Consider the following 22,527-nt stretch of genomic DNA (forward strand, 5'->3'; position numbering starts at 1 on the left):
TCCCGGCTCAGCCTGCATGTGGGACATCAGAGCCGGGACAGGCGGGGCTGAGCAGCCCCAGCCCGGCAGTGAAATTTAATTCATGCGTCACTCTTTAAAGCTTTCCCTCCTACTTACCGGCGGCACGGCGGCGGCCGATGGCTGCTCCTCCTGCCCTCCCGAGGACAGAAGCGATGCTGCCGTGGGGCGGCCCCGCTCGGGGGCGGATGGTTCGAGCAGCGCGGCTCCGGCACCGGGCTGGGGCACCGGGCACCGGCCGTGACCCTGGCAGCCCCGAGCCCCGGCTGCCGCTCCCGGCGAGCGCTGCTCACCCCGCTCCGCCGCTCCCCGCTCCCGGGCCGAGGGTGCGCGGCTGCGGGGACGGAGGCGGCTGCCCCCGGCTCCACAGCGCTGCTTCGAGCGGCTCAGGGCTGGATGTGGGGGCAGAGCGGGGCAGGGCCGGGCGGGACAGCGCGACCGGGGACGGGACGAGCGCAGCGGCACCGGGGCCGGGCAGGGCGGCACTCGCGGGCAGCCCGGTGCCGGGAGGAAGGGCACCCCCGGCACGGCTCGGCCCGGCCCGGCCCTGGGGAGGCACCGGCCGCCGAGCGGCCGCGGGGGCTCCGGGAGGCGCTGACGTCAGGCGGCCCCTTAAATAGCGACGCAGCCGCCGCTGCCCCGGCATTTCCCGCGGAGGCAGCGCGGAGCCGCCGCCGCCCGATGGCGGGGATGGCCGCGGCGGGGCGGCGGGCGCAGGGGGGCCGGGGCGGGCGCGGCCCCCTCGGGCGGCCCGGCCGCGCCGCCGCGTAGCCGCGGGCGATGCCGGAGCGGCCGCGCCGGGGCCGGGGCGCCGGGCCGGGGCCCGCCGTGCCCGGCGGCGCGGCCCCATGGAGCCATGGCGCGTAGGGCGCCGAGCGGGCGGGCCCCGGCCGTGGCTCCGGCTCCGTCCCGGCGGCTGGCAGGGAGGGTCCTCGTCCTCTTCACGCTGTCGCTGTCCTGCTCGTACCTGTGCTACAGCCTCCTGTGCTGCTGCGGCAGCCCCGCCGCGCCCCGCGCCCGCTGCCCGCCCGCCCGCGCCGCCGCCGCCAAGAAACTTCTGCAGCAGTCGCGGCCGTGCGGGCGGGCGGCCCCCGCCCCGCCGGCCGGCAGCGCCCCGGGGCCCGCCCGGCCCGGCACCAAGCGCCTGCCGCGGGCCATCGTGGTGGGCGTCAAGAAGGGCGGCACCCGCGCCGTGCTGGAGTTCATCCGGGTGCACCCCGAGGTGCGCGCCCTGGGCACCGAGCCCCACTTCTTCGACAGGAACTACCACCGCGGGCTGGAGTGGTACAGGTGAGGGCGGGGGGCTGCGGCACCGGCCCCCGCCCGCCCCGCGCACCCCTTGGCCGTCCCGCGTCCCGGAGCGTCCCCGTCCCCCCGCACCGCGGGCACCGCCGCCCGCTGCCCGTCCCCGCTCCTCTCCCGGCGCTCTCGCTCTCGGTGCGGACTCGGTCCGCGTTCCTCGGTCACTCGGTGGAGCCGGCGGGGCCGGAGCGCTCCCGGCAGGCGGCGGGGGCTGTCTCCCGGCCGCACTCCGGGAGTTTTCCTTAGTCTCTTCTTGCTGTAGCCGAGTGGGTCGCGGCTCGGTCCTGCCCGTTCGCCGGTGCTCTAGGCTGCAGCCCCCCGAGCCCTGGCCCTGCCGGTAGGTGCCCCGGAGCCCGGACGATGCCAGGGCATCCCTTCCATCCTGTCTGAGGAAACATTTGCCTGGGTGAACGGTTCTCCAAAACGCGTGAGTGCCTGCACGGGACGCCCTGTCCTCCCGCAGCCCTGCTCGGTGCGCCCCGCACGCTTCTGCTGCCGGCTTTGATCGCTGGCTCCTGAGAGGGACAGTCCTTGTCCTCTGCCATCCCCTCTCTCTGAACTCGAGTGACTGTGGAGCTATATGGAATCTCTAATCATTTGCAGAGGTCAGCGAGTCCAGCAGGAGATGGTGGGATTTAATTTCCGTAAGGGCTTTTGTGAGGTGCGGTGGGCGCTCCGGAGAGGCAGTGCGTGCTGCTGTAAGCAGGTCACAGCGCCCGTGGGCTCAGCGGTGCTGCCGGCGCTCAGCCCCTGCTCCCCGAGGTTCCCCCAGTGTTCTGGCAGTACTCGCTGTGCCCTTGGACAGGGCTGGGTGCCTTTGGGCAAGGCCACGGCGCTTCTGCTGGGCATCAGCCTCGGGAGGCCGAGCGGGGCTTGGCCGGGCCCCGGCTGCCTGTAGCTCAGAGCAGGGGAAAGGGCTCTGTCTGTCTGTGTGTCGGAGCACCGTGGTGGCAGAGGAGGCAGCCTGTGGGGCTCACCAAGCTCTCCTGCCTCCATCCCGACGGCGCTTTCCTGGGAGAGATGTGCCCAGTTCCACAGCAGGTCGGTGCCAGTGCAGGCAGGTGGGAAGTCAGTGTGACATGGTGCTCACTCCCAGCTCTGCTCGGCTCCTGGTGGCTGGGGCTCGTGCAGGCAGGCGTGCATGGAGACCTGCAGCGCTGCTGCCCTGTGCTGAGATCCTTTGGTGCCCGTACTGCTGGCAGGTGACAGGAGAGCCAGGACAGGCACAGGTGAAGCTTATTGAAGCTTTTTCCTTCTCTTGAGGGTGTCCTGCAGCATGCCCCGTTCCTCCTGCTCTTCAGAGAGTAGCTACAGCAATACCCTTGATCTGCTCTTGCCTCTCTTGGCAGGTCTGTGTCATTCCCACGTCCTCCCCAACATCAGGCACTGTCACCCCTCCTGCACCCCCCAAAAGCCTGCAGCTGTGAGCAGCCCTGCAGCACAGGCATGTGAGGACAGTGCTTTCTCTGGAGACATCCAAAGTGGCTGGATAGGTGATGGAGCAGAATATGGGTCCTAGCTGAGCCCTGGCTCCGAGGGGAGCTCCATGGGCTCATCACCTAGCTGGGAAACAGCTCCCCAAATCCTGAGCTGGGATCCTTCCCTGCAACCCTGTGTCTGTGACTGATGTGGGCTGGGCTTCCCGTGTGCTGTCAGTGTGGGAAATGTGGGGCTGGGAGCCTCATGGGCAGTGCAGGACTGACCTGTGACACTCCTCCCTTATGAGGTTTGGGACACGGAGCCTGCCCTGAATGAGGGGACAGACCCTGCCTGGGATGGTGCTGAGCAGGAGCTGTGCCCTCTCCCCTCAGGCTGGCACTGAGGGGCTGCAGCAGTGTGCAGCTGGGCAGACATCTCCCACCCTGAGCCGTTGTTCCATCTGGGATGCTCCATGCAAAGGGACCTGTCCATGGCCAGGAGGGATGCAGGGTGGTTTTGGGGTGAGTGGGAGCAGCAGTGGGAGCGTGGCCAGGTGAGCAGCGCCCTGCCCCAGGGCCCAGCTCTGTCTGGATCAATAGAGAGATCACGCCAGAGCAGCGGGGCCTGCAAATTAGTTCAGCTAAAACAATTAAATGACACTTCCTTGGTTTTATTACCTTATTTTTTTTTTAAACTGACAAATGTGCCAAAACTTAAGCAGAGAGGCTGCTAAAGTATAAAATGTGGAATTGATTTTCCTCCTTGCAACTGGAGCAATTAATGTGGAGCAGGTCTAACCCACAGTGGGATAAGCTGCTGTGGCTCTGCCAAGAGCCTGGGAGCAGGGAGCAGAGTCCTGCCCGTGGCCATGGCCCACAAGGGCAGAGCAGAAGCTGGGCAGTGGATGTGGGGGCTCTGAGGGATTGTGGGGGGCTCCTGCCCGGACCCCAGAGTGGGGGGCTGCCCCTGGCCTGGCTGGGGCTGTGTTCAGCCTCTGGCTGGGGAGAGCAGGCGCTGCCAGGCTGCTGGAGGATGGTGACTGCAGGCTGCCCAGGGCACTGACCCCTTGGCAAGGCAAAGGTAAAGGCACTCCCTGGTGTGAGCAGAGACTTTGCCTGCAGGAGCCCTGGCTGCTGATGCCGAGTCAGCCGTGTCTTGTGCCCCAGTGGGGACCCAAGTGGAGAGACCAAGCTGGTCTCTGGTGCAGTTGCACGTAGCGTGAGAAATGAGCCCCTCTGATGCTCCAGAAACGTTGGTTATCATTTTCTCACATTTTCCCCTGCCCTGGCATTTGTCTGACGCAGAGATGGCAGAGCTAGCGGGAGGGGACACCTCCTCATCTGCTGCCCTTGCCTCTCCAAATGTCATGCTTGTTCACAGCTGCTCTCATGGTGCCTCCTGCCTCAGCTGCTGCCGTGGCCCGGAGCAGCCCCAGCTCTCCGTGAAGGGGGGCGAGGGCTGGGCAGAGCCAGGCCCGTGCAGGGGGATGAGGGCTGGGCAGAGCCAGGCCCGGGGATGAAGGCTGGGCAGAGCCAGGCCCGGGGATGAGGGCTGGACAAAGCCAGGCCCGTGCAGGGGGATGAGGGCTGGGCAGAGCCAGGCCCGGGGATGAAGGCTGGGCAGAGCCAGGCCCGGGGATGAGGGCTGGGCACAGCCAGGCCCGTGCAGGGGGATGAGGGCTGGGCAGAGCCAGGCCCGGGCATGAAGGCTGGGCAGAGCCAGGCCCGGGCATGAAGGCTGGGCAGAGCCAGGCCCGGGGGTGAGGGCTGGGCAGAGCCAGGCCCGGGGATGAAGGCTGGGCACAGCCAGCCCCAGCTCCCCCCTGTGGGACCGCCACCCAGGGCTGCCCCTCACCGGCTCCACGCCCTCAGCCCCGTGCTGCTCCCAGTTCCCATCACTCTCTAATCCACCTCATTAGCTACAGATACACTACAGGAAAGATATTTTTAGCAAGGTCTGTTTTAAGACAACTGAAACCAAACAGCAGCTTCTGGGGAATATCGATTCATTACCAATCCTGCACTAAATGTTCAATATTGAGCTTTTTCCTGCTGTGAGTAGTGTGGGCCAATAACCTTCAATATTTTCCAGAGCACGGGGAAGGTGGTGTGATTTAAATTGCCGTTAATTTGAGTAGTGACTCCATTTGCAGCATCTCAGGATGCAGTTTTCTTTATCAGGATTCCTGAGTGGTCCTGTCAGGTGCCCCAGGGCTGTTTTCACAGAGAGGGGCTTTTCCCTGTGGCTGCAGCAGCAGCAGGCTGAGCCTGGCTGGCACCCGTCCTGCAGCTGCCACAGCCGAGCCTGAGGTGGTGCTGGCACAGGGCAGAGCCCTCTGGTTCTGCACAGACCCAAATGCCCTGATCCCAGGGATGGCACCTGTGCCCAGCCTAGCTCTCCTGTACGGCCGGGACAGGTCCCTGTAACTCTGCCCCCATCCCTGCCCTGTCTCTGGGTGCCCAGGCACTGCCGCTGCCCCGGAGCGTGGCTGGAGCACCCTGCAGGACCCGGCTGTGTCCCCGAGCCCCCGGGGCTGTGGCACGGCGAGCACGGAGCCGGCAGACGCTAATTGCTCCCGGCCACTGCTAATTGCTGCCGGCTAATGGCCGGGCTGGCACACGCACAAATGGGAGCCCATTAGGCTTTGCCCGGGACATGGCTGTGGGCTTTACTGACAGTGCATTTGGGTGAAGTTAATTAGTGAGACGAGAGGAAGGCAGCAGCTTCAAGGATGCTTTGAAATTTCCTTGACTTCAGAGTGCCCTGGCTCTGGGGAATGTGCCTGGAACCGTGGCACATAGTGCTGCATGAGGCTGTGTGGGCAGCGTTCCCTGGGCACTGCCCTGCCCTGCTGCTCCTGCACAGCTCCTGCTGACCTGGCTGTGCTGGCAGCGTTCCCTGGGCACTGCACTGCCCCTGCACAGCTCCTGCTGACCTGCCCGGGCTGTGCCAGGTGCTGCCAGACCCTCACTCGGCCCAGGAGAGCTTCCCTGTCCGGGGAGCTGGGGGAGATGCTGAGGTGAGCTCCCGTGGGTGCCTCGCCTTTGGTGTTAAAGACGTGAATATCAGCTCCGTTCCTTCACCTTGCTTGTAATCTGCAGTTTTCTCACCTTGCTTTGGAGGCACCACACTCAGCTGGTGAGCTGGCACACCACGGGCCAGGCTGCCCTGGGAGGCTGGTGAGGAAAGGCCAGCAGGCCCTGGGTGTCCATGGTGGGGCCAGGCCGTGCCCACAGCGTGTGCCCAGAGCTGAGCACACAGGGAGCAGGGCCAGAGCTGCCCACAGGGCCTCGGGGTGATGGGCAGCCCCCGGAGCCATTGGAGGCGTTTGTGCTTGGTTGTACTGTCCGTGTGCCATCTGCACTCAGCTGGCACAGGGAGGACACCATGGCTCTGACACGGGAATTGGGAACTGCTGCAGCAGCTGGGGCGCAGGCAGAGGTTTCAAAAATGAGTATTCCATTTTGGAGTTTCAGCTGTGGAAGGAGTTGCCTTAGAAATGGGAAGGGGTGAGTTCCAGGCAGTCCATGAGCAGAGGGCAGTCCCCAGCAGGGCTGAGCTGGGCTCTGTGCAGGAGCCCTCCCTCATCTCCTGCTCTTTGCCAGCTCCACTGCCCTCAGAGCTGGCATTGGCCTTTGCCAGGCCCTCCACCAGTGCTGAGCAGTTACGGAGGAGGGTGAGAGTCACACATAGGTGTGTGCATGTGAAGGGCAATGGCAGTGTGCCCTCTGGAAAAGAATCTCTTGACTTAAAGGACACTGCAAATCTCTGGAGCATTTAAATGATTAAAAATGAATCAGCAACAAAGTTAATTACTGTGTTCGCTCTGCTTTTATGCATGGAAATGTCCCTCATTAGCTGTCTGCAAGCGCTGGTGTAAATTCTTTGAACATAAACATTTATTAAAGGGAGCTGCTCCATCATTAAATCCTGGCTGCAGTAGTGTGGGGTGGTGGCAGGGGGCCGTGGGGCTCAGCCAGGGACCCTCGGGGGTGTTTGTGGCTGTGGGCATGGGGTTGTGTCTGCAGGCTGGGCATGCACCCGGTGTGTCCTGCTGGCCATGGCAGTGCCCACCCTGGGCATGCACCCAGTGTGTCCTGCTGGCCATGGCAGTGCCCAGCCCCGTGGGTGCCAGGGTGGCAGAGCTGCTGGGGATCCCCTCTGTCCCCTGAGCCCCTCGCAGCCCTTGGCAGGGTGCTGCAGCCCTCAGCCCTCATTGCTGTGCCCTCCATGGCCCCTGGGATATGTCTCAGCCACAGATTTTTATTTCCATCACACCTCGGTTCTTACACATTTAACCAGTTTTGTTAAACTAAACCAGTTTTTAACCAGTAACTTGGTTTAACCAGTTCTGTTCAAACTTCCCGAGGCTGCCAGAAGTGGCTTTGCTGGAGCTTTCATCCACCACTGCCACCCACGGTCCTGCTGAGCAGAGGTGCCAGGCAGGAGCTGAGGGTGCTGCCAGCCGTGTGTGCACCCGTGGCACAGCATGGCACGGCATGGCTCAGCCCTGCCGGGAGCAGTGCCAGCTCCTGTGCCTCCCTGCTCCCCTCCCAGCACAGCACGCTGCAGCTGGAGCCGCTCACAGCCCACCCTCCTGCTGCTGGCATCAGCTGGCACAGGGGCAGCAGCGCCCTCACCGCAGAGCTGGCACTCGGGGCTTCTGCCAGATTAAGCCGTTTGTTTGCATGCCCCTGAGCAGATGGAGCCCAGGGCGGTGCAGGCCAAGCTCTGCACACAGCAGGGACTGACCCAGAGCTGCTGGGGCAGGGCTGTGATGGGATCATCAGTGGGCACTGCCCTCCCGCTCTTATCTGCAATATCTCAATTGTTTGATGAGATTTGGTACAAATTCCTCCCTGGGAGAGTGTTTCACGCATGTTCGACATCAAAGCAGCGCAGCAGTGAGGGAGTGCATGTTTCTTTAATGTGGGAGTGTTGTAGGGGCCGCAGGGTGCCCAAAGGCAGATTATAACAAAATTAATAATTCAGGCTCGGGAAGGTGCTGGTGAGAGTTAACCCCTTCAGGGCGAGATGCTGCCTCCGTGCTGGCACAGCCAGGCCTGGCTCTGCATTGCTGCCCAGCACCTCTGGGGTGGGGGGGCACAGCTGGGCACAGCAGGGCACAGCAGCTCCCCTGGGCTGTACCCACCTGTCCCCATGTCACTAACATGGGCAACCTCTAAATCTGGGCTGAAGGGAGTGTCAGTGCCCGTATCAAGTGGCAATAAAGGCCTTTAAGCAGTGGGCAGCTCTAAAGCAATCAATCTCTAACTCAAGAGGAATCAATGCTGTCCCTGCAGCCAGAGCAATGTGCTGAGTGAGTGCCCAGCCATCCTCCCCCTGCCAGTGTCACACCCCTGTCCCCAGCTGGCACCGCTGGCTCAGCACACGCCAGGGGCAGTGCCAAGGCCAGCTGGGGACAGCAGCAGAGCCACAGGAGCAGCTCCTGGCTCAGCCCTGGCCACGCACTCTGGCACCAAGAACCTTCACACCTGCACCTGCCAGCCCGGGCCTTAGAGCTGTGTGACATGCTATTTGTATGCAAATAACCCTGGGAGTGCACAAGTCCAAAAATATTATTTTAAAGTCTGGTGTAATTAAGTTTGCCATGCATTTCCCTGCTCCTGCAGCCCTGGGGATCCTGCTGTTAGCGGGAAAATGAATGCCTGGATGACATCTCTCCCCCTTGCATGGCTTCACTGGTGATTTATTTATCTGCCCGTGCTGTGTTTTGTTGTCTCAGCAGTCTCTGTTGCTCATGAGCAGCAAACACTGGGAGTCCATTTAAAAAAAAACAACTCTTGTCTCATTTCAGTAATTTACTATGCAGAGATTTTGTGTTTTTCATAATGGATTAGAACCTGTAATTTTGTATTTTGAATGCATGGACCTAATAACTCACGTAATGAAAATCTAACAGGCTTGAGGATGAGCCATTAATGAAACAGCAGTTTTATGATCCTCCACAATATATTGTAATAGTGAGTCACTTACAGAGCTGTCCTGCGCTGATTTATGATGAAACTTGTTTGTGATGTGGAGATAGAACCATGTGCCTGCACTTCCTGACGGTCATTAACCAATGGGAATCATAATCGGGATTTATGGGGTTTGAAGCAGAGCAGTGGGAAAGGCCAATTAAGCGCCATCCGTGCTCAGGTACCTCAGTGAACCAGCCCTGCTAATTTATGCTGACTAATTAGTTTGTTTTCTCTCCAATTAGGAGGCTGGTCAAGGGCACATGGGGGTGCGTGGGATGGTGCCCTCGGCAGGTGCCACCCCTCCCTGCCATGCCCTGGCTCTGCTCTGCCATCTCTGTGCTCTGCTCACCCAGATGCTCTGGGCTGCTCTTGCTCCCAGTCAGGTCTTTCATCACCCAAAGCCGCTGGCCATGGGCTGTGCTTTAGGGATGCCAGGTCCTGGTCACTGCATGGCCCAGCCTGGGGAGCCCTGGTGGCCCTGGCTGCTGTCTGGGTTTGTGACAGAGATAACCTGGTGGCTCGGGCTCTCTGGCGGATGGCTGCAGGCAGGGATGCACAGAGGGATGGGGTGTTGGGGCGCTGGCCTCATCCTGGCTGCCACAGCTCCCTGTGCACTCCAGCCAGGCATTCCCTACCTGTCCCTGCCTGCTCAGCCAGGGCACCTCCAGTGTCATGCATCTGACTGCAGTGGATTTGATAGTTTACTCTAGTAATACAAGACCAATTTATAAATCTTTCCGTCCCATTAGGTTTTATTTGATTTGGATGTTCAGATGTCAAAGCAAATGATTTAATTAGTGCTAAGCTGGGCTGCAGGGATGCTGCATTTCCCCAGGCTGGTGCTCCTTGCCTGGCCTGCAGCCCAGCTGCCAGTGCCAGAAACAGATGTGTGTACCCAGGAGCCCATTTGGAGCTCCTGGGCCTGGCCCATTTGGACTCAGCTCCCACTGGCAGAGCAGCACAGCTCCCAGGGCTCTGTCCATTGCTCCCCAAGGCTGCTTGTGGTGGTGGTGTTGTGGCACAGCCATCCCACTCTTGCATCCTGGCACTGGACACACACTGGTGTGAGTGTGGGGCTGCCAGTGCCCCTGTCCTCTGCCAGGCTGTCCCCTGGGACTGGGATGGACCTGGAAGCCATCCATGGCCAGGGTCCTGTGCCTGCGTGGTCCCACTGGGAGGGGACACGTCACCAGCCCCATGGTGCTGCCACCACCTCCCGGTGCCAGTCCCGGCTCCTCCCTTACCATGCCACTCTGCTTCACCCGCAGGAGCCTGATGCCACGAACCCTTGACAGCCAGATCACGGTGGAGAAGACGCCCAGCTACTTTGTGACCAAGGAGGCCCCGCGGCGCATCTTCAACATGTCCCGGGACACCAAGCTGATCGTGGTGGTGCGCAACCCGGTGACCCGCGCCATCTCGGACTACACGCAGACGCTGTCCAAGAAGCCAGACATCCCCACCTTCGAGGGGCTGACCTTCCGCAACCGCAGCCTGGGGCTGGTGGACACCTCCTGGAACGCCATCCGCATCGGCATGTACGCCGTGCACCTGCAGAGCTGGCTCCAGTACTTCCCCCTGTCCCAGATCCACTTCGTCAGTGGCGAGAGGCTGATCACGGACCCGGCGGGCGAGATGGGCAAGGTCCAGGATTTCCTGGGCATCAAACGGGTTATCACTGACAAGCACTTCTACTTCAACAAGACAAAAGGCTTTCCGTGCCTGAAGAAGTCAGAGAGCAGCGGCTTGCCCCGCTGTCTTGGCAAGTCCAAGGGCAGGACTCACGTGCAGATAGACCCCGAGGTGATCGAGCAGCTTCGGGACTTTTACAGACCTTATAACATCAAATTCTATGAAACAGTCGGGCAGGACTTCAGGTGGGAGTGAATGTCTGGGAGCAGAGCTGCACTGACAGGAAGCTGCAGTGTTCTCTGAGGAGAGCCCAAGGGGCTGGAGCCAGGACCCCTCAGCCCATCCTGCCCAGAATTGCAGGCAGAGCCAGGCAAGGGGGTCGCCTGTCCCTTAGGGGTCTGCAGTGCTCTGGAGAACCAAGACAAGGAAGACTCAGATCCTGCTGCAGCCACCAGGCTAAGGGATGGGTGCCCAGCAGCACTGCCTGTCCCAGCGGGCCAGCAGCCACCTCTGTGGGCTCCTGTTTGCTCTGAGCACCGCAAGGTCCCTGGGCCACGGGGATGGCCCCATCTGCAGCCTGTGCCCAGGCTGCTCCAAAGCACAGCCCTCTGTGTCCCACAGCAATGGGTGCTCCTGGACAGTGGCAGTGGGACTGTCCCTGCCAGGCAGAGCTGCACTTTGTCATTGCCGCCATGTGTACCCCTGAGGACAGTGAGATGTATCTGCTTGACAAAGAATCTATGGAAAATGTTGTACTGATATTTTGTCCTGTGAATAAAGCACAGAATCCTGCTGTTACGGGTACTTTAGTGGCACTAGTTTCCTTGTTCAGCTTGTGATCCCTTCATGTAAATAAAGTGGCTTCCACCAGTCCGAATGCATGGGCTGTTCTTAGGACAGGGCTGGGCAGAGCTGGGGGGCACGGGGAGCCCCCACACCCCCAGGCAGGCGAGGGAACGGGCAGCGGCTCGGGCAGGACAGGCCTGACATGACCAAGGGGAAGCTGTGGCACAGCCCTGCCTGGGGCTGCCCAGGCTCATCCCCTGGCACAGGCTGGGATGTCTCACAACGGTGCACAGTGACCATGTGGGGATGCAACACACCATGGACCAGTTTGCAAGGCCTCACTGAGAGTGATTAGTGACCAGTGAGCTCTAATAGGAAAAAATTGGAGTTAATTAGTGGACGCCTAAGAGAGCCCCATCTGCATCTCTGCCAATGCCAGCCACAGGAGAAGACAGCAGAGAGGGGACCCAGAGGCAGGTATGGGCAGGTGGAGGGAGAGATGGGAATTAATGGCCATTGACAGGAAAATGGGATATTTGCTTGTATGATTTTTCCTTTAAAGGAGAAAAACATTCGCAGCGAGACTCACAAATCCCAGCCTCACAGTAGAAAAGCCATTTCCAATCCACTCCAAGGAGGCAGAAGGTGCCAGGTTAGATTGATCCTTCTGACAATACTGTATTAGTGGGAAATTAGAGCTGGAGCCTGAGGAAACTGCTGCGATATCAAACAATTACTTTACATTTGTCCTTACAAATGGAGGGAGCAGAAATGTGCTTAAATCAAGTATTAGCTTTCCAAAGGGTGAGCAAATGAGGGCACAGGCAGGGCTGCACTGAAAACGCAGAACACATTAGGAGCTCTTAAAAATGGCTTAAAAAGCCCCAAGCAGGCAATTTGCATGCGGAGGAGGCAGGGCAGGGGTTGGCCGAGGATGGCAGGGTTTGCTGAGGACGTGGGGTGCTGCTGGTTTGGAGAGGTGATGCCGAGCACAGGGGCTGCCAGAGGGACCCCCGTGCTGGCCCGGCCTGGCAGGGCACCAGGGACAGGGGCTCTGCTCTCAGGGCTGTCACACCACTGTTTGCAGCCATCCCTGGCACAGCACGGCCCCAGCTGTCCCCACAGCAGCCACCCCGTCCTGTGTGCTGTGTTTTGATGGGTGCGCTCAGGCCTGAACCCCAGAGAGCAGCTGTTCAATATTTATCAGCCCATAAATAGTTAACCATAATGAATGTGGTTTAAGTGGTCCCTGATCCAGCTGAAGAGCTCTTGAGACCAGCTGGGCCAAGGGGGTCCTTCCCTGGCCCGTTCCCATCAGTGGTGAGTGCCCTGCCCAGGAGAGCAGAGCCACTGGCACATCCAGGGAGCCACAGCCCTGCTCCTGCCTGGGAGCAGCCTCTCCTCCCAAAATGGTCCTTTCCCCACTGGGACTGCCCCAGGACCCCAGTCAGGATCTTACCTTTGTCATGGTGTCCCCATCAGCTCCTCACCCTGCCTGTCCCCAGTGGGGACACCCTGACCCGGGGGGAGCAGCCCTGGGACACCACAGCTCCATGGTCACTGGAGCAGCTCGTTAAATCCAGCCCTGGTATTTCCAGGTGCACGAGGAGCATTGTTATCCCTCTGACCACGGCAGGACCGCAGCACCGTGAGCACCGAGAAAATTTGATTAACTTCTTACTAAGCTAATATGATTCATTTTCACTGCTGGCTCCACGCTCACTGGAGCGGGCAGAGTCCTGGGAGTGGCTGCGGGGTGCTCCCAGCCCTGTCCCCCCACTGCAATGCTCGGCTGTGTGCTCCCAGCTCACCTCCTTCCCCGCACACAGAGTGGGCAGCAGGTAAATACAGTCATTAACGGAGACCTGCAAGCCCTCGGGATGATGGATGCTCAGGGCAGCTGGGATTCACACAGCCAAGGAGGTCAAGCTCCCTCCTATGATTCCATCAGGCTGCAGCAAGGAACAGGAGCACGGGCTGGGGTGACTCAGGGTCTGTCACTGCTGCCCAGCACAGCTGGATGGGCACGGCTGGATGGGCACGGCCGGATGGGTCAGCTGGATGGCACAGCTGGATGGCACAGCTCCCACAGGGACAGGGAACATCGATGCTGGGTCCCGGCCATCCCTGAGCCGCGGCATGGGGCCGGGTCAGCGCAGGTGCCCTGCTGTGGATAGGTGTGTTAGTAAGTGTATAATAGGTGTGTTAACAGGTGTGTCAATAGGTGTGTCAATAAGTGTATAACAGGTGTGTTAACAGGTGTGTCAAGGTGTGAAGGGGCCTCAGCTGCTCATTCACCACACCCCACTCCCCAGCTGGCTCCTGTGGCGTCGGAACAGCAAAGTGTCACTGGCACGCTCCAGCGGCTGGAGATAAGGACAGCTCAGGGATAAATATTTACCCAGTGACTGAATGGATTCAACCGAGTTCATTCCTATTAGAGAATCTGTTAGTAATTATCTGAAGACTCGTTATTACCTGGGGACCTATAATCTCCCGCAGTAATGAGCTCGAGTGGCTCCTGTGGCATGTCAAGCAGGAGAGGGAAGGTGGGGAGGGGGCACTGCCACTGCAGCAAGGGCAGGCAAGGGCTCAAGGGCAGCGGGGCTGGCTCAGCTCTGGCAGCTGGCACTGCAGCACCGTGGGGCACAGAGCTGCCACCTCGCCTCCCTGCCAGCCCAGGGGCAGCCCTGGGCACAGCTCGGCTCCAGGCAGAGCTCAGAGCCCAGAGAGGCAAAAGCTGAGGCTTGGATGGAGCTGCTGCTTCCCCAGCCAGGCGTGGCTGCGGGGAATGTGCTCCAGGACACGGCCCCTGTGCCAGGCATGGGCGATCCCAGCCCCAGGGCAGCCCTGGCAGTGGGCTCTGTGCCCCACAGAGCTGGGCTGTGCCTCAGCAGCATTGTCACAGCCCTGCCACCCATAGGGAATAATTCTGCAAACCTGGGCCCATTTTGTAGGGCTCAAATAAAGTAACTGAAGAGCAAGGTGCAAGGCAGGGCAGATATTGACAGGTCCCACAGCTGCAAGGGAGGAAACCCCTCCAGGGACACACACCCAGGGTTCCTGCATGCCAGCAGAGGGATGGTCCTGCTGCCATTGCCACTCAGGGTGTGCTCATCCATCCACATACCCTGCAGGGCACAGCAGCCCTGTGCCACAGCTCTGGGGGTGCCCAAAAGAGCAGCCAGGATGGAAAGTGTTGGTAGGTCCTGGTGGATTTATGTGTTTTAAATAAATGTCTTTCTTTATTTAAAACACACCAATTTTATTTAGAGCACCCAGAGAGGCCAATGCTCCCAGTCCCTTCTCTGCCTGCCACGGAGCTGCCATGTGGCAGTGCTCTGTTTAGTACCAGCACTGTTATGAGACCAATCCATTCATTTAGCTCTAATCTCTAAAACAAAGATAAAATTACATGATTAAGATCTAATTAAAGTCTAACTACCAGCACCATGAATCACTTCAGCACAACTTTAATGGATGCCTTTCGAAGCCATCATGCATTTGGTTTCCTTCCGTGGCCAGTGATTTCCCTGCAGGGACTGGGTCTGCTCTGCCTGATGTTTGCTCTCACTGGCTCTGATTTGGCTGGGGACCACTAAAAATGTTTACATGTGAGCGAGGAGCTCGAAAATCCATTTCTAACCAGACAGAAAATCTCATTTGACAAGCTCATTCAGATGTGCTATGTCTCTGCAGAGCTGGGTGGAGCAGGGGGGCCCCTCAGCCACGCCAGCCCCGGCCCCAGCTGGGGACAATCCCCCAGCCCTGCCATGGTGTGGCACTCAGGGTGCTCGGTGCCCCCTGCACCGAGGGTGGCTGCTGGCCAGAGCTGCACTAAGCGCCATTAGCTCTCCTTGGGGAGGAAAAGCAAATTGAAGTCTTTCTCACAGCTCTTGGGTTGTCCACCCTGAGGCACAGCCCTATAATAATGTTGATGGAGAATATTGTCATTTCCCTCTTTCCCAGCAAATCACTGCCTGTCGCTGTCCCAGCGCTGTCCCTGCCAGATCAACACAAGCATTTTAATGCCCTCACTCCTGCACTTGCAGCTTGTCAAGGCAGAGGCTCTGCCAAGGGCTGCCTTCCCCAAAGGGCTGCCTCCCTGGGACCAGCAGCCTGGCAAAAATGCAAGTACAAATTATCAGTGCAAGTCCAAATTATCAATTAGCCACCCCATTGCTGATGGCATCTTGTCCAGGGGAGCACCTGAGGGATCCCCCCACGAGATCCCCCCATGTGCAGCCCCACAGGATCATCCCAAGGGATCCCCCACATGCTTGGGAGGGCACACCAAACCTGCTGCTTCCCCGTTGCTCACCAATGTGGGACAGATGACATGGGTGTTGTGGGAAACAAGACAAAGAAATCTTACAGCCCGTTCAGGTTTGTTCAGTGTCTTTTTCAGCAGAAGGATGTGCAGTTTGTCTGACAGTGGCACATTAAGTGCTCAGCATCCTCTGGGGATGGTGTCTCTGCAACAGGTACCTGAGAGGCTCAGTGGGAGGGGAGATTATCATCATTAATCACCACTGGGAAAAAAGGCACTTTCTCCAAACTGCAGCCCTGTGTAATGGGGATTGTGTACACACGGAGCCATACGTCAGGGGAATGGTCCCTGGATGACTCAGCCAACCAGAGGAGATAAAAGAATTGAAATTCAGGAGTGCTGCTGGCTTACATCTTCAGAGGGGTGAGCCTCCTGAAACACTCATATCTACACAGCAGGGCTCAGCTCTGGGCTGCTTCTGTTAAGGGCCAGACAAACACACCCTTGGCTTTGGGAAATGCACAACAGCAGCAGGGCAAGCCCAGGGGCAGGTGGGCTTGTGGTGCCCAGGGACAGGTGGGTTCCTGGTGCCCAGGGACAGGTGGGTTCCTGGTGCCCAGGAGCTGATGCCCCAGGAGGGGATCTTGGTGCCAGCAGCTCCCCCACCCTGTGCCAGGCACGGGGGCTCGCTCACAGCCACCAAGAAGCTCTGGCTGCCACAGCCACCCGCTCCATCCAACGTGGGCCAGCCTGCCTGCAAACACACAGCTCAGCTCAGAGCCCAGTGCAGCCCTGTGCCCTCTGCTCAGGCTCTTCCCTGGCTGCAGAGCTGGGCTGGGTGTGTGGTGGTGAGCAGTGTGGCACTGCAGTGACCAGTGCCAGTCCTGTTGGGTTGCAGGTGACTGGGTGGACTGAGCAGGTTTACACCTGGCTGGGCCAGGAAGAGCCAGACTGGCCTGGGGCTGACAGGGGAGCAAGGAAGAGCATTGGCACGGGCAGAGCGGGGCAGAGGATGCTGCAGAGCAGCACCACAGCCCTCGCTGCCAGCTCCAGCAGCCATGGCTCACCTCCACACCAGGACGGGGCAAACTTCAAAAGGGGGAGAAAATGTTATTTCTCAGAGTTAATATTCCCTTGCGGACCTTGCTCTGCTCATTATTCTGGTCGTTCCTTAAGCAGCAGCTGCTCGTCACTCGTGGTGCGCTGCTGAGAAGGGCTGAGTGCAAGAGGCTAATTTATTTTCTTTTAGTGCTTCTCATCCATGGCAGCCCCTGGCTGCTCCTCACCACTGGAAACCAACCGGAGGCATTTCAGATATTTCTAATGTATGACAGCAACTGGGAAACAGAAATTACCCTCTCCGAAATAATTCCTGAGACAGATTTCTTTTGGCACTTTGCAATGGAGACGCAGAGGAAACGCGAGCTGCATGTACTAGTTTGCTTTTCCTGGGCAATTTATCAGCCCCACCATCTGGTGAGACCCAGTTCCTCTCCCCAACAAACACCCCTCACTGCAGGGAGAGCACTGGGGGCGCCTGGGAGGGCAGAGGAGCACGAGGGGCTCCCTGCCCTCCATGGCCTCTGCTCCAGCAGCCTGGGCATTGCCTCCTCCTGCACTTTGTGCCCTGGGGGCTTTGCTGAGCCAGGCTCCTGCCTTGATGGTGCTCCTGTGACACAGGGGGAGTGTGGTGCCCCCGTAGGAGACACCGGTGGGTCCCTGCCTGTGAGCCCTGCCCAGAGCCCAGCCCTGCAGCAGGGCACTGGGGCAGCAGGCTCGATGCCCTCCTGCTCTGGCCATCCTGGCTCCAGCCATGAGGAGCTGCTGGCAGTGTGCCATGTGGTGGGTCCCTGCCAAACCCAGAGCAGGAGACAAATGATCTGCTCAGGATGCGCTGCCTCCGCTCCACCTGCTCAGCCCAAATGAAATTAAAATATTGACAGAAACAATTTCCAGAGGGAAATTGGAAACGTTAGTGGCAGTGCTGGAGCCAAGTGATTCCTGCAGCCCGGCTGCCTGTCACCCTCCCAGGCAGTGGGGACAGGCAGCATCCTCCAGCCAGGCAGCACCAGGGTGCCCAGACATGGGGCAGAGTGCTCTGGCTGTGACATGCCACCTCACCATGGCACCTCCTGCCAGGGCAACGGAGATTTGGGCGCAGTTCCTGCTGCTTTCACAACACTCAGAATCGTTTTCGTGCAATAGTTTGAATAAAGCAAACTTAACGTTTTGTGCACACACATTTTCCCCAGAGAGCCGGTGCTGTGGGGAGGGGAGCTCTGCTCCTGTGCCAGGCAGGCGGTTCCCTGCCCCAGAGCAGCAGCAGCAGCAGCAGCAGCAGCAATCGTGTCTCGTGTCTCGTGTCTCTCCTCCTCTCCCCCTGCCCGAGCACCAGCCGTTCCTGCCCCACGGCGCCTCTGCTCTCACACCTGGACAGGGACTCAGCGCCCCAGGAAGACACTGCCATCCCCAGCTGCAGAGCAAGGCTTTCCCTCTCAGCCCTGCATTCCATCCCATTTTCATCACTCATTCCCCAGGGCATTGTGGCACTGAGGGGAACACAGGCCATTGCTGTGCCACCACCAAACTCAGAACCTCATCAAAGAACGAAATCAGGTCGGTTTGACAGGACCTACTTCAGCTCAACCACGCTGACAGGCATGAATTTATATTCCCAGGCTCTAATTCTCCCATTAATTGAATTTTGCAGTGATTTTTCCACATGTTTGCCCAGGATTAATGTCAGGCTAATTGGATGCAGTTGTCCGAACCATCTCACTCACTCACTCTGCTGTCTCTTCGTGTATGCTCTGCTCCTGCCCAACGCGAGGCTGCGGCTCTTCAGGGTCGAGAGGGAAGCTCCAAGGGGAGCTCCAAGGGGAGCTGCTGAGCTGCTCCTGACCCTGGTACAAACATCTCTGTCCAGGCTGCCCAGGACCCTGCAGCAGCACCCAGCACCAGCTCTGTGCCTGCCACAGCCTCAAGGACAGACAGACATCCCCCGTGTGGCGCAGCCTGCCCTGCTCTGCACACCACAGCCCTGCAGGGCTGGCAGAGTTGCTGCTTTCCTTGTGCTTTTTTTCCCCATTTGAAACCTTCTTCTTGAGCATTTAATAGATAATTTGCATCTTGCAGATTAATTTTTTTAAAATGTTTTTAATGAAGGTTCTTGGCTGTGCACATACCTGCATGTGCCACCCGTCCTGGCCATATAAACCTTTGCTACTTGTGGAAAAGCTAATTAAAGGTAATCACGAAAACCTCATTAGTCCTCATTTACATAAATTACACAGAGAAATTTCCTAACCTTTGATCCTGGCCATCACAGTCCATGGGACCTCCCTGCACATCGATTCAAAGGCAGGAGCTCATCTCCAGCCCTGCACAAGCCAAGCCCTGAGCTCTGCTCTGGGCCACAAGGGGAGAGCTGGGCTGGCTGCCTCGAGTGCAGCTGGCAGAGCCCTGGGCTGGCACAGGCCATGGGCACGGCAAGGGGAGCCTGTCCTGGGACACAGGGGCATGGGCACGGCAAGGGGAGCCTGTCCTGGGACACAGGGACATGGGCACGGCAAGGGGAGCCTGTCCTGGGACACGGGGACAGGGGCACGGCAAGGGGAGCCTGTCCTGGTTCAGCACAGCCACTGGTGACAGTGACAGCCATGGTGCCCACGAGCCACCGTGTGCCAGCACAGCCCCCTCACACCCCGCAGACCCTGGGCTCTCATGCTCCTGGTACTGCAGCAGTGCAATTAGAACCTGTCATGCCATGAAAATATTGGAGCATTAAATGTATTAGATAAAACTCCCTCTGCTATTACAGTAGCTCACATCCTGGAAATCTGAGCAGTGAGCAGCACGATTTCACCCAGTGATAGGACTGGATTAAGTTCTCCCCACAAAAGCCTCTTCTTGTATGAAAAAGACCATTAGCAGGCATGGAAATCAATAGGGGCTGTCTGTGGTGCTGCAGCTCAGCCGAGAGCCCCTGCCCGCCCCGGGATCCTGCTGGATGGAGCTGGGATGGAGCCGGGGTCGGTGCCGGGGCCGGGGCTGGAGCCGGGGCTGGAGCCGGGGATGGAGCCGGGGATGGAGCCGGTGCAGGGGATGGAGTCGGGGATGGAGCCGGGGTCGGTGCTGGGGCCGGGGCTGGAGCCGGGGATGGAGCCGGGGCTGGAGCCGGGGCTGGAGCCGGTGCCGGTGCCGGGGATGGAGCCGGGGATGGAGCCGGGGCCGGGGCTGGAGCCGCGCTGCTGCCAGCTCTGGCAGCTGGCTGGGAGGGACGATCCGGGAGCCCAGGGAGCCTTCCCAGCCGCCAGCCGGGGCGATGGAGCGCTGCCAGCCCGGAGCAGCACTGCGGAGCAACACACATCCTTCCCGCCGCTGTCCCTGGGGCTGCTCAGCTCTTTTCACCGCAAACAGGGCTGGGAGCTTTTCCCCTCAGCCTCTGCAAGGAGCCGCTCCAGAGCCCTCCGCTCCAGGGGCCGGGCTGGGAGCTCGGGGGCACTGGGCACTGGCCTTGAGATGGAATTTCCAGAGATCCTCCCGAGGGAATTCACACCCTACCACAAACAGATGCAACGCGCAAGGGAGAAGGAAAAGTTCCCTGTGTTTAAAAAAACACTCAGTAACAGCGAGTGAGGGCAATACATTATTTAAAGGCTTTTCAGAGGAAAGAAAATAATTTCAGCTTAGTTAGCTTTTTAGGACACGCTAGCAGCTCGCAGGGGGCGCGGCGCTGCGGGGCGATGCGCAGAGCCTGCGGCCAAAGGGCACCGGGAACCGGCCCCGGGCATCGGGCACCGGCACCGCGGGCCCGGCCCGGCTCCGGGCACGGCACGGGGGTGACACACGGGGGGGACACGGGGACACGGGGCCAGCTCCGTGCAGGGTGCCAGGGCCAGGCGCTGTGGAACGCGCTGTGATGGAGGGTGCGGCACGGCAGCTCTGTGGTGCGGGCACGCTGATGAATTAGGTGTCAGCGGCGTTAATCCAGAGCCATTAGCCATGCTGAACGTCCGCATATCATTTGTTAAACTAATGGATCGCTGGAGGTCATTCGGTAATAAGAAAGGGAGAGGAGGGTTATTAGTTTTTATCAGACATTAATTGGCCAGAATCGATTGCTTGTTTGGTGTCTGCAGCGCTGTCGGGGTGTTCCCCCCGCAGCCCCCGGCCCGCGGAGCGGCACCGGCAGAGCCGGGACCGGGCCGGGAGAGCCCCGGCGGCGGCAACGGCGCAACCTGGGCCGGACCTGGGCCGGACCTCGGGGCGGATCTCGGGCCGGACCTGGGGCCTCTGGCCATGGCGGGCGGCTCCGGCCGAGCGCTCGGTACCGGCCCGTGTCGGGCACTGAGCGGCGCAGCCCGGCCCCGGAGCAGCCGCAGCCCCGCCCGGGCAGCGCCAGCAGCAGCGCACCCGCCGTCCCCACCCTGCCCCAGCCCTCCAAGCGCCCCCGGCCGCGGCTCGGAGAGCAGAAATGAGCTGGGAACCGCTCAGGTGATGTCACATCTATCTAACAAGTTTCCAAATGAAAACTAGCATTTGGACTTACTGCATTCAGGCTCAAAATTTGATTACATTTTTCTACAGCTGTAAATCTGCTTTCCTTTCTGCAACATTATTATTAAAGCCAGTATTGAATTGGTGGTGTGATACGTAAAATTTCAATCCTGGCTTTGACATTCCAGGAAGTTAAAAACCAATTACAGTGTGTGCTTTGCCTCAGGACAGAATGAATCATTGAACACAGCCACTTCACCGAGAGAAATTAAAGGCTGAAGCAGCAACATGGGGAAGGTATTACGTTAAAAATCAAAGGTCAATTAAAGAAAAACTGAGTCTATTTTATTTTTACTATTTTGCTTACATTTTCATTCCCTTCTGATGAACAGGGAGACAAAATAAACCTGCACTTGTATTTATCTGCCAGGTAATAAATCCGGGCAGAAGCTGTTTTCAGGAGCTGAGGGGAAACATTGAGGTGATAAAAACTCCCAATAACCAGCATTAATCTCGCTGTAACGAAGCCAGCACAGCAACAGGGCAGCCCCCGCAGCAGAGAAGGGGTGCCCAGGGGACAATGCCCATTCGCGGTCACTCCGAGCCCACAGGGCCCCCTTTGTGCCCGGCTTGGCTGTGCCACACGGGGACGGGCAGCACCGACTGCAGGAGGGGTGAAAGAGGGTGCAGGGCAGACCTGGAGCGCAAAGAGCTTCGTGTCCCGCAGCCAAAGAGCTTCGTGTCCCGCAGACCCTGGAGCGCAAAGAGCTTCGTGTCCCGCAGCCAAAGAGCTTCGTGTCCCGCAGCCAAAGAGCTTCGTGTCCCGCAGCCAGCGCCTTCCGGGGACCGCGGACCCGCCGGGCCACGGGTGGGGCAGCACCGCAGGTCCCGGGGGCACGATCCCGGCCCTGCAACACAAATCACCCGAGACATGAGTGGAGCCCCTGCCCGCCTCCCTCCCTGCGAGCTGCAGAGGTGATGCCGCAGCCCATGAGCCATCCAGCACCGGGGAACCGCCACCAGGCTCCTGCTAACCGGGCACGGCAGGAGCTCTGAGCCATGGCAGGACGGTGCCCCCGGGCAGGGGACAGGGTTCGGCGCTGTCCCAGGGCAGCGGGAGGGCACTGGGCTGTCTCCGTGCTGCGGAGGAGGTGCTGACCCCTCCGGCCACATAGCAGAGCGCTGGTGCTTGCCTCGCTCGGCAGCAGCTTGCCAGCGCAGATGCCTTCAACATGAGCTCTAATAGATAATCCACACCTTGAAATGCGGTCTATCATCTGCTCGTTACCCTCAATAAATCATTCGCAAAATACTAAAGTGCTTCAAGACTGTCCTGGGGGCTCCGGGAGCTGCTTTGCGGCGCTCACACTGGAGCAGAGGGAGCGGGGCAGCAGCCGCGGCGTTATTCACAGTCTGGAGCACAGGGCGGCCCCCGGCCCCATTACCACTGCCAAGACAGTCTGACCCCAGCCCTGGAAACTCATCAGGGCTGTTGGGAAGTGCAGCCGCTCTCCAGAGAGCCGGTTCTGCAAGATTAAAAACGGGAGCGATCTGCGGAGCGCTCACATCTAACGGAGTGCGCGCCACAGGGACAGCGAGCTAATGTATTCCCAGACA

General features: G+C 59.6%; 1 protein-coding gene across 1 annotated transcript; it reads left to right on the forward strand.

The window, feature by feature from the left end:
- Positions 1-323: 323 nt before the first annotated feature.
- On the forward strand, positions 324-11,225 carry HS3ST2 (heparan sulfate-glucosamine 3-sulfotransferase 2). The gene is made up of 2 exons (XM_074552811.1): positions 324-1,308; positions 9,992-11,225. The coding sequence occupies exons 1-2, from the start codon at positions 875-877 to the stop codon at positions 10,608-10,610; spliced, it is 1,053 nt and encodes a 350-aa protein (XP_074408912.1). The 5' UTR covers positions 324-874; the 3' UTR covers positions 10,611-11,225.
- The last annotated feature ends 11,302 nt before the right edge of the window (positions 11,226-22,527 follow it).

The sequence above is a fragment of the Zonotrichia albicollis genome, chromosome 16 (genome assembly GCF_047830755.1).
Source record: "Zonotrichia albicollis isolate bZonAlb1 chromosome 16, bZonAlb1.hap1, whole genome shotgun sequence".
In the NCBI taxonomy this organism is placed as follows: domain Eukaryota; kingdom Metazoa; phylum Chordata; class Aves; order Passeriformes; family Passerellidae; genus Zonotrichia; species Zonotrichia albicollis.